The sequence below is a fragment of the Ostrea edulis genome, chromosome 5 (genome assembly GCF_947568905.1).
Source record: "Ostrea edulis chromosome 5, xbOstEdul1.1, whole genome shotgun sequence".
NCBI classification, from domain to species: Eukaryota; Metazoa; Mollusca; class Bivalvia; order Ostreida; family Ostreidae; genus Ostrea; species Ostrea edulis.
Genome location: NC_079168.1, coordinates 56,574,595 through 56,586,304, shown reverse-complemented (window position 1 = coordinate 56,586,304; position 11,710 = coordinate 56,574,595). Strand labels below are relative to the sequence as shown.

Below are 11,710 nucleotides of genomic sequence, written 5' to 3'. Positions count from 1 at the left end.
CCCCCCCTAAAATCCGCCACTGAAGAGTTTCCGTTTTTGACGAAGGAATGAAATTACATGCTTTTGATAAATCAGTGGTTCTGTATTTATTTTTTCATTGGGTAGGGATGGAGTTTTGTACATAAAATGTATACATGCTATCCAGACTTCAGGTGCCTGTGTTGCGAAACACCCTGTATATAATTGAACTACATAAGTACATCCACGTACAGGCAAAACGCAAATCTACGAGTAAATGTAAAAAGATACCGGATGACATGTCTTCAAGATTATTTCTTTCATTCACATGGCAAATCAAAACTCGATCATAGGCGGATCTAGACAGATGGGGAGAGGGGGACTCTTGACATAATCCCACAGAAAACGTTAGTGCTTAATGCTTTAAGATGACCTCCTCAACCATTAAAAATCAGGTTTCTATTCATGATATTCTATAGTGTGAAACCATAGGCGATAAATTTAACTACATTTACATATTGTATTATTATTCTAAAACACAATCCATGAAGACTGTTTCTCACCTCTTCAAGTAGTTCGTGTATGATGTTAAGGCTGCCATCAACTGACATCATAGACTGGATCAACTTCAGAGTATTCACTTGATTTTCTGTGGCTACTTCATCTTTTGTGAGCAAAATAATAGTAATTTTATCTTAATACTGACTTTTAGCTTTATCATGTTTATAGTTCATAAAGTGATGTGTAGATGGGAAACTACGAGTACCTTGTAGAAGCCAGGCTAATAATTTCATCATCCCGCGTTTCGAAGACAGGTATTTTATACCGCTCTGGTTGATGCTCACATTATAAAGTCCCATTAGAATAAGACTACCAAGAACAATGGGCAATGTAATACATCAAACTATTAAATCTAGAATTGTTAATTTTGATTTAGAAAGTTTACTTCAAATGACAAATGGAATTCCTTGCAATAATACAAAACAAGTACAATAAAGAGACCTACTCACCTCGTGACAGGCTCCAACAAAATTATAATGATGACAACTGCAGTTAGATTCTCTCTTGATCTTTTGAAATTCACATACTTACTTTTTCAGTCGTGAACTCTTTCCAGTGGGCGCTTCCTCCAGAACTATGATGTACGTATCGATCAACAGACACCCATGTGGATTGTTAATTAAAAAGTCCCTCCCAAAAGCAGAGGCCGCAATATCTGTAGAATAGCATTTGATTTTGTTTTATTTTTCTTCATTTAATCATCATTTCATCATCACAATAATTTTTTATTTCAAATTAAATAAAGTTTCAAAAGAGAATGAAACAGATATTCGTATCCGATATTTTTCATGTTTTTGCAGAAATGCGACATTAAAAGTATGACATAAAATAAACTTTAAATTGGGAAAAATAATAACATATAAATAGATTTACTAGTGATGATCCCACATAGAGCGTGCACAAACTGACTCTCATCAGATTTGACGTCAGGCCAATCAGATTTGTAGGTCATGACGTAACTGCTGAGCGTATTCGAAACGAGGGTCAGGAACTCTTCTACTTTCCTCTGTACACATAATTCAATAATGCTATATTTACTCTCCTTTGGTTATTGTATGTTTGTTTGTTTTACTTCCCGTCTTTCCGTTTACTCCCATATTTGAGACGTCACCAGTTGTAGGTGAAGTACCACAAATTTCGACATATGCTCTGCGCTGATAAGGCCGCAGCAGTTAGGGGTTTTTAACGTGTCAACGCCTGCCACGAAACGGGACCTCTGATCCAAAAGACCCGTGATTCTCACTTCTAAATATCGAGTGTTGATGTTATGCGGGTTTATTTTTACTACTTTTACTTTCGATATAAGTGGAGCAGACTGAGTGAAAATAACAACCGTCCAAGGGTGTATTACTTGCCGTAATATTCATCCATCATACATAAGATCACCTTCATTTATTAGTGTTTTATGTTTTTAGTTGAATACCCAAAATAAAATTGAATTCAAGTTGTCTTATTGTTCAAATGTATTGATTTTTATATATTTTGCATATTTCTTAAAGTATTATATTTTCTGTGCAATACAATGTATTGTTTTGAACGTCAATACATACAGGGGCAGCTAAAAGTCCTTAAGGAAAATTCGAAGAAAATGTAACAACAGAAAATTCAATTTTGTTGTTGGATATAGAATTTACCTCACTCCTGAGACCGGATTTTTAAAATTTTTTATATTCACGAGTGAAATAAATTCTATGTCCAACAAAACACACACACGCACATATATATTATATATAAAGCACTAAATAATCACAACTAGGTACTGAAAATTTTCGCCCCAGCCCGGGGTCGAACCAGCGACGTACGGCACCCACCGCCTAGCAAGATTGTTAAACCAGTGCGTAAGTCCACTCGGCCACAACGACTTCCCTAGAAAGGAAGTTTTGTTATGCTCCTAAAGCGCTACTTATACACACTGATGCAATCTCACACAGTCGCTGTGTCATTCAAATATATATATATATATATATATATATATATATATATATATATATAAATGTCTCTCTCTCTCTCTCTCTCTATATATATATATATACAAATCTCTCTCTCTCTCTCTCTCTCTCTCTCTCTCTCTCTGTGTGTGTGTGTGTGTGATAAAACTCGCATGCTACACGTGTAGTTATCAAAATACAGTAAAACCTGTCTGACTCAACACCTATGTATTCCGTTTCACTGAGAATGCAATCTCCTTCAACAAATTATAATTTCCCCCATGTTCTTTACTCTGTGTAATCTAACTTCCTACAGCTAATCCAACACAAAAGCCTGCAGTGGTGATGGCGTTCGCTTTGTAATCGGGAATTGCCGCGTCAAACAGCCCGACATTAGAAGTGAAAGCCATGGATCTTTTAGATGTGACCTTGAATAGAGGTCCCATGTCACGGGAGGCGTTGACACGATAAAGAAACCTCACTGGTACAGACTTGAGCGTCATGCATAGGTCTAAAATTTTCATTTACAACTGGTGGCGTCTTCACATGATTGACAATTTCGAAAGGGGGGGGCGGGGTTACAACGACGTACAAACGAACAAATGTATCCTATATCAGAACTAGTTTTAGATCTGATCTGTCCCAATATTTTCTCAGAGCTACAGTTCTGCAGCTAATCAAAACATACAGGTTTCACTATACACAATAGAAATTGTCGGAATGTATATAGGAGACAACCCAATCCCCTAGAAGGCAAGAGACCAATGGGCCTCTAACCTCATAAAAATCACTTTGCTAATATACAATCTGATTAACAAGAGTACTGCAAACGGTACATCACACGCCCGTCTGACAGTGAAGACAAAATTTGCAATATCTGTATCCATAATACATGTAAGAAAAAGTGCAGGAAACTATTTGATCTTCTTTAGCCCTAAAGTGGTAGATCAATTAAGGTGAAATGAATCTGTATTTCTCTGAAAGGAAAGTTGTGGCTACATTTTAGGGCAATACCTGTATCCATAACGAAAAAAAAATATGGAAAACTGTTTGATCTACTTTTAACCCCAAAGTAGATCATGGTGCACCAATCCAGCTGAAATGCAAAATGAACTTGTATTCCTCCAAGAGGAAGTTTGTGATGAAATGTCAGGGCAACGTCTTTCTCGGTAACGAAAAAAGTCCGAAAATCTGTTTGATCTACTTTTAGCCCTAAAATAGGTCACGGTGCACCAATCCAGCTGGAACGCTTCTTAAGAGAAAAATTGTGACCAAATTTCAACTCTGTACATGCATCCGTTACGGTAAAAACTACAGAAAACATGACCTCAGACGAACCCACGGATAGCGTCACAACGTAATAAATCCCAGGCGTATAAAAACAGATCCTTTGATCGTAGCGATCAAAGGATCTGTTTTCAAAGGGTCGTATTTTTAATTAGATTGGCTCATACATAGAGTTTGGGACACTAAAAGTGGAAATCTTTCAACCTTTATTGTACATGTAGTCTTGTATTGATTAACTTGAATCTGCGCTAAATGAGGTTTTACCCTTGTGGCTCATGAGAAGATATTCAAAGATTTTTTTTTTTTTTTTTTTTTTTTTTTTTACATGGTTTCCCTATATAAAACAAAAAATAATTGCGCCTATACCTGGCTCCGGAGCTCAGGTTTGAAGAAACTTGAATCTACGCGTATACGACATAAGGATACATGAATATCAATTCAACAAACTGTAGTCTTGTGGTTCTTAGAATGAGATTGTCAAAATTGTTCCTTTGTATTCCTATAAAAAGGATGCTTTTACGTGAAATTTAGATAAAAATCACCTAGTAGTTTTTGAGAAAAAGTCGAAAATATGACAAATTAATTACTATGACGATAGACACAGGATGGGGAAAATTTCCATTAAATAAAATTTTGGATTGTTGGATTTGGATTTTCCTTGAAACAAAGTTCTCGACTTGGTGTCTGTTCTTCATTAATTTCTAACAAATTTGTGAATTAGTTTGCCAATACAAATATAAGTCACCCCAATAAGGATGGATTGTATGGTATCCTCATTTCTGGAAACTCTCCATAACAGAGTGCAGCAGGCGGATCCGAGACTGGAGCAGTACTCTGACTGCTGGCTTAACTGTTGAGTCAGCAAATCCACCTTGTGGCGTAACCGAATGTTCTCCTGCAATCACAAAAGATAATACACATAAATACCAACATAACGGCACAAAAGCTCTATACCAACCAAAGGAAGGAAACACCAACAGATACACCCACACAACAGTACAGAAAGTCTACCAACCAAAGAAAGGAAACGCCAACAGATACACCCACACAACAGCACAGAAAGTGTACCAACCAAAGAAAGGAAACACAAACAGATACACCCACACAACAGTACAGAAAGTCTACCAACCAAAGATATGAAACACCAACTTATACACCCACACAACAGTACAGAAAGTCTACCACCCAAAGAAAGGAAACACAAACAGATACACCCACACAACAGTATAGAAAGTCTACCACCCAAAGAAAGGAAACGCCAACAGATACACCCACACAACAGCACAGAAAGTGTACCAACCAAAGAAAGGAAACACCAACAGATACACCCACACAACAGTACAGAAAGTCTACCAACCAAAGATATGAAACACCAACTTATACACCCACACAACAGTACAGAAAGTCTACCACCCAAAGAAAGGAAACACCAACAGATACACCCACACAACAGCATAGAAAGTCTACCACTCAAAGAAAGGAAACACCAACTTATACACCCACACAACAATACAGAAAGTCTACCACCTAAAGGAAGGAAACACAAACAGATACATCCACACAACAGTACAGAAATTCTACCACCCAAAGAAAGGAAACACCAACTTATACACCCACACAACAGTACAGAAAGTCTACCATCCAAAGAAAGGAAACACTAACAGATACACCCACACAACAGTACAGAAAGTCTACCACTCAAAGGAAGGAAACACCAACAGATACAACCACACAACAGTACAGAAAGTCTACCACCCAAAGAAAGGAAACACAAACAGATACACCCACACAACAGTACAGAAAGTCTACCACTCAAAGGAAGGAAACACCAACTTATACACCCACACAACAGCACAGAAAGCCTACCACCTAAAGGAAGGAAACACAAACAGATATACCCACACAACAGTACAGAAAGTCTACCACTCAAAGGAAGGAAACACCAACTTATACACCCACACAACAGCACAGAAAGTCTACCACCTAAAGGAAGGAAACACAAACAGATATACCCACACAACAGTACAGAAAGTCTACCACTCAAAGGAAGGAAACACCAACTTATACACCCACACAACAGCACAGAAAGCCTACCACCTAAAGGAAGGAAACACAAACAGATATACCCACACAACAGTACAGAAAGTATACCACCTAAAGGAAGGAAACACAAACAGATACACCCACACAACAGCACAGAAAGTCTACCAACCAAAGAAAGGAAACGCCAACAGATACACCCACACAACAGCATAGAAAGTCTACCACCCATAGGTAGGAAACACTGGTTTACACAATGCTTTCACAACAGTACAGAGATAGTGAATAGCTGAGGTACGCCAAACCTTAGTCCAGTGTAGTCAATCGCATTTCATTACGTGTCTTACGCTATATACTAGTTTTGGACTAAGTTAAGACATTCTACGTCTTTGGCATGCCGCAACGATTCTGTGCTCATGCGCAGATCAACGTACTGTAATTATTCCCTTTAGATGGATGTAAGCTATGCCTGTCCAGTTCTCAAAAGATAATAGTACTGTAATGCGAGGGGTAAAGAAAGAACAAGATTTACAATGACTTGCATGTAGAACTGTTAGCTAAAATATATCATAGAGACATATATGTACCAACATTACATAGAAGACCAATATCCATGTCTATCTGTGACGTAGGACCCCATATGAATTGTGGATGGATATTGTTTATTTAATGAGCTGTGTATTTTCGATCCCTGAAATTTACACTGTTTTCAAATACATGCATTGTCTTTTTCTTTTACGAATAGTATTATATCCATCTGCATTTGACAATTTCTAGTTAGCAATCGACAATATACAAAATATATCAAACACTAGCAATATCATTTTCTAGTAAATCCTCCTTTGGGATCATTTAAAAACGACAAATACTTTAATAAGCTGGAAAACATTTTTTTATTTAGATATTTTGAATATTTATGACCTGCAGCTCTATCTATTCTCCTACAAATAGACCAAAAAGCAAGTGATAATGTTATTTTGCATATACAGGCGGAATTCTGAACACCCTCTGATTAAAATGCTGGGCTCCAAGGCCCAGATCTTTTAAATTAATTCTAAAAGGTAATAAAATAGTATCTTATATATCTAACTAGTTTATACAGGTAGAGTAACACGGAAACACTTACTATAGGTATTCAAGGCAAATGAGAAAGAAGATAGTTTGGAGCTTGATATTGAAACTAGTAAATCTAAACCAGATTCTTGAAAACAAAGATACGAAACAGTTTTTGTCTTTTTCTTCTTTACACCACTATATGAAAATACCATCTACTTTATAGCTCAACATCAACTCTGATTGGCAAATGATAAGAGACTTTTGAAATATTGGGTTAAACTTTTAGATACAGACAATTTTTGTTGTTGAAATCATTGTATAATCATACGTTAGAAGATATTGACTTACATCACAATTTGGTTAACTGCTTACTGTAGAATTTAGGACTTAATTATATTTGGAATGAAAAAAAAGTGAGCAAGCTCACATACCCCACGCTCCAACATTGCTTGACAATGCCTCACATAGTGATTGGTAATGCTATGTATTACTGATGGGCAATTAGACAAAAATCACAAAAAATGAAAGAAAGAATGCCTCGCATAATGAATGGTAAATCTAAGTTCAAAGGGGGCTTAACTCGATCCCTGAAAAATTATTGAATCAGAATTTCCTGGGAATATGCTCATCTACACAGTGTGTCTTTATTTACAACAAAGTTTCAAGAAATTCTGTTAAGGGGTCTTAGAGGAGTTGAGCTGACAAGAACAGGACAGGCAGGCTTGAAATTCTAAATTCAAAAGGGGCATAACTCCAAGAAAAATTATTGAACCAGAATTTCCTGGGAATATGCACATCTACACAGTGTGTCCTTATTAACTACGAAGTTTCACGAAATTCTGTTAAGGGGTCTTAGAGGAGTTGCGCTGACAAGAACAGGACAGGCGGGCTCGAAATTCTAAGTTCAAGAGGGTCACAACTCTCAGAAACATTATCGAATCAGGTTATAGGAAATCATCATTTCTTTCTAGTTGTAATCAATTGTTAAATGGTTCATCTAAATACAAGAGATGCATTCATTTTTTGAAAGGTCACCAATGTAATCTATATAAGCGTCCTCCTGTTAGTTGCTATCTCCAGTACTTGTTAAGAAAATGTTCTAACCCGGATCCCCACAGAAACATGTTTACCAGATAATTTTATACAATATTGAGTAAAATCTAGAACGTCTTCAAATAAATTGTTGATAGAAAAGGGTTGATACTCAAACATTACAAGTTCCGCAAGGGTCCGGGTTAGAATAGGTTCTGTTCTCTTTCTCTCGTCACCTGTTTTTCCAGTTGACATTCTGCCACCGCCGTTTCACATCGGGTCCGTAGATACGATATCTCTGTCAAGTTGCTTTGGTTCTGTTGTCTGATCTGTTTGATCTCTGTCGATAGGTAAGAAAATGTATATCGCTACGATACCTACTTCAAAACATTTCTTTTTGACCACTTTTCTGCAGTTGTTACTGTACCAAGGAAGATAGGGACATATTCTTTTACGATGCACATGTAATTGTAAATGAACAACATGTATATTTGTGATTTTAAAAGCAGATGAATTGTATTTCGGTACATGTGTGTATCATCATGAAATGTGATTCGTTAAAAAACATATCCCAGTATATATACAACGTTAACAGCTGGAATCGATTGTTCCCTTGATCATGAAATTTTTGAAATCTGATTTAACCATCTTTCAGTGTCTCAGTTGCATGTAAAGAGGCGGCAGCTCTACCAGCTGCAGATTTAGGTTTGGTTGACTTTGTCGTCAGCTTTTGGATTTCAATGACAAGTCTGGACAAATCATCTCGACTGACCAACAGCAAATCCTGTTAAAAAAAATTCAAATGGCTTCATTTATCCCGTAAAATCAGTCATGTTGATATTACATTTAAAAATATTATGAAAATATCTATGTACACGTGTATATTATATATCATGTAGTTATAATATGTAATTGTTAAAATTGTATATGCTCCCTGAGGGCCCTCAAGATTGGTGAATAAATAAATATAGGCTAGAGACAAGTCTCTGTATGTCCTTACTGTATATATAGGCCTATTAGTCCAATGTACACGCTCCGAAGGAATGTTTTAACTTATAAATGACCCCAGTTTAGTGATTTACCTCTGACATTAATTTACCTGTGCTGAATTTTGATGTTCTATATTTTCCTCTCTATACTTTTCCCAGCTAGCAAGTATCGAGTCATGCTTTGTATTTACTTCAGAAACAAAGTGGCTCTGAAATATCACAAAAGTTTTCCTCAAGTTTATAAAGTTATGTGAATCTAACATTTCAATAAAGATATAGTGCATTGGATTCGCTAATTGTGTTCCTATATATTTGGAAATGTTAATCTAATTAGTTATATAGGCCTAGATATAAAACTAACCAATGTATTTTCGCTTTCCTTATTAATCTGGTTCCCATTAATCTTTGCCATTTTAAATTTCCCACTAACGAAAGACATTTCCAAGGGGTAACGGGACATTTCGCCCTCCGACGTTTTCAAATATAACAAGTTAGTTATGCGGCGTTTAATACGATTGCATGCTAGGGAATGTTACTTAAAAAAAAGTTTACATGTTTAAGTTCAATTTAAGATGTATACTCAGTTCGTTTCATCAATGGACGAATTAGAATCATTGCTTTGGAATACTGTCTTTATAACATTTATCAACACCTTAGACCAGAGACAGCACATCCGACCAACGAACCTAGATTTTTTCCTTTTTATGATAATATAATTAATTCTCAACAGTGGCCAATGAAGATAATTCTAAAGGGAGTTTGTCACCTTTTCCTCCAAAAAAGGAGTACGTGAATCCAAATAAAACCCAAACTACATGTAAGCAAGAAAAATAATCATTTTTGTTAAAATATTCAACCGAGGGGGGAGGGGGGGGGGGGTTGCAAGTCACCGAAATCCCCATCTAGATCTACCACTGAATAAATAAAATACCCACCATAGAAAAATATTCCATTTGCTTGTACGTGTATAATTTTCGCCCCCAGCCCGGGGTCGAACCAGCGACGTACGGCACCCATATATGTCCCTTCAGGACAAACGAAAACAATTACATAATGTGGTCAATATCAACAGAGCATAATAACAAAAACTACATATAAATACATCTAGCACTACAACTACACTAATCTACAAACATATTTACAACGCAGACTACATGTTTTTGGTCTTTAGGCTTGTCAATCAATGTTAAAAGTGGAACGAATTAGGACATGTCTTATTCGTCCAAAGAGCTGATCCAAAAATTTTTGGATATATATATATATATATATATATATATATATATATATACTGTACATGTACGTCGGGGGATTTAAGATAAATGCATATTTTGACTGAATAGATCAGTGCATATGTATAATATATATATATATATATATATATATATATACACAGATGGTTGAGTTTTATCACACACACACACACACACACACACACACACACACACACACACACACACACACAGAGAGAGAGAGAGAGAGAGAGAGAGAGAGAGAGAGAGAGAGAGAGAGAGAGAGAGTTCTTTGTTCCAAATGTTCACTTTCCTGTCATTGTTCCACCTATCCTTATATAATGTGGACACTTTTTCTGAAGAATTTTTGAAAAATAAAATTTTTATAATACTTTTTTGAACGATAGGTTATAGAAGAAGAACATTCATAACATAAAATTTAAAAAAAATTAACACTCAACCACAAATCATTAAAAAAAAATAATGAGTTTAATAGATCTGATATCTTTTCCACGAATGGATAGAATTATTTTTAAAGTAGGCCTATAAAAACAGTATCTCCTAATGACAAGGCATATTCTTGTTGTTTTCTCTGCTGAGTGGACATAAAATTTTATGGGGCGTCTACAAATTATGATTGACCAAAGCATACGTTAAAATCATAGATGCAATTATACTATATATTTATGCAATTATTAAACCTTAAATTATATCATTTTCCTGTAAAATGGCAATGGTTTAAAGTGTTACTGTTTATCGTGTTTTATTACAATTATATAAACACAAACAGAATGAAACCATTTGTATATAGATTAATCAGTACATGTATATGAATGTTGATGGACATTGACTAATCGAACTTTGCGCAGTTCAGTCTTAATACAGTACGAAAAGTCTTCATTGCGAAACGTCCGAGGGTAAAATGCCTTGTGGCGAAACGTCTTCATAGGCGAATCGAACTCTTTCCGAGGTATTCCGAACGATATATTTTCGTAATTTTAGGGAAATATAATACTTCACCACTTGGCATGTATTATCATGTTAATATCAGTGTGTTATATAACAATGTTCAGTGAAATATGTCTTTATCATATCAATCAGAAATGTCAAAAATATTTCTTCCTTTTTTCTCATTCACTGCGGTCCAGTTAGTTAAACAGACGAGGAGTTCCGCATAAATATTTGCATCGAGATAGCGTTGTTATATCAAGTGTATTTTTGGCACCTATGACTTATGACCGATTTTTACCTTACTTTATATGACTGCATAGCACCATGAGTGATAATAGAAGAAAAAGATACAATCCAGGGCAGCGCTCGCGGCCAGATAACAACGAGAACATCCACAGAAACTCATCTGCCCCTTTGCGGGGATCCAGTCGGAATAGCAATTCACAATTCAGCGTAAGTTCTGAAAGGAGTATTTGGTATTTAGTGTAGTTTAGTACACAAGTTAGAATGAACATGTGTATTTGTGGTTTTTAAAAAATGTTTTAGGAACTGTAGCTCACAATATTAGCATAATATTCGATGCATTGTACTCCTTCCCAAAAATATATGTTCAGACCTGCTCCAGAATCCACACGTGCTAGCTACTCAAACAAACTCACACTTAACTTTTGCGTGCATA

The 11,710-nt window shown here is 35.9% G+C and overlaps 2 protein-coding genes across 4 annotated transcripts in view; one reads left to right on the top strand and one right to left on the bottom strand.

Annotated features, from left to right (window-relative positions):
• Positions 1-9,280, bottom strand: part of LOC125649215 (heat shock factor 2-binding protein-like) — a 43,017-nt gene extending 33,737 nt beyond the window's left edge. The window contains exons 1-9 of one of the 2 annotated variants that reach the window (XM_048876554.2): positions 9,213-9,280; positions 8,962-9,060; positions 8,508-8,646; positions 8,099-8,202; positions 4,480-4,629; positions 1,393-1,525; positions 1,051-1,174; positions 725-828; positions 522-622 (exon numbers count right to left, since the gene is read on the bottom strand). In XM_048876554.2, coding sequence (XP_048732511.2) covers positions 522-622; positions 725-828; positions 1,051-1,174; positions 1,393-1,525; positions 4,480-4,629; positions 8,099-8,202; positions 8,508-8,646; positions 8,962-9,060; positions 9,213-9,263 — 1,005 coding nt within the window. In that variant the 5' untranslated portion in view covers positions 9,264-9,280. The remainder of the gene's footprint in view (positions 1-521; positions 623-724; positions 829-1,050; positions 1,175-1,392; positions 1,526-4,479; positions 4,630-8,098; positions 8,203-8,507; positions 8,647-8,961; positions 9,061-9,212) is intronic. The other variant, XM_056164868.1, reaches the window with a different exon arrangement.
• Positions 9,281-11,081: 1,801 nt separating this feature from the next.
• The window catches only part of LOC125649204 (S phase cyclin A-associated protein in the endoplasmic reticulum-like), an 89,871-nt gene continuing 89,242 nt past the window's right edge, over positions 11,082-11,710 (top strand). Inside the window, exon 1 of one of the 2 annotated variants that reach the window (XM_056164862.1) lies at positions 11,082-11,484. In XM_056164862.1, the coding sequence (XP_056020837.1) occupies positions 11,356-11,484 (129 nt within the window). In that variant the 5' untranslated portion in view covers positions 11,082-11,355. The remainder of the gene's footprint in view (positions 11,485-11,710) is intronic. The other variant, XM_056164863.1, reaches the window with a different exon arrangement.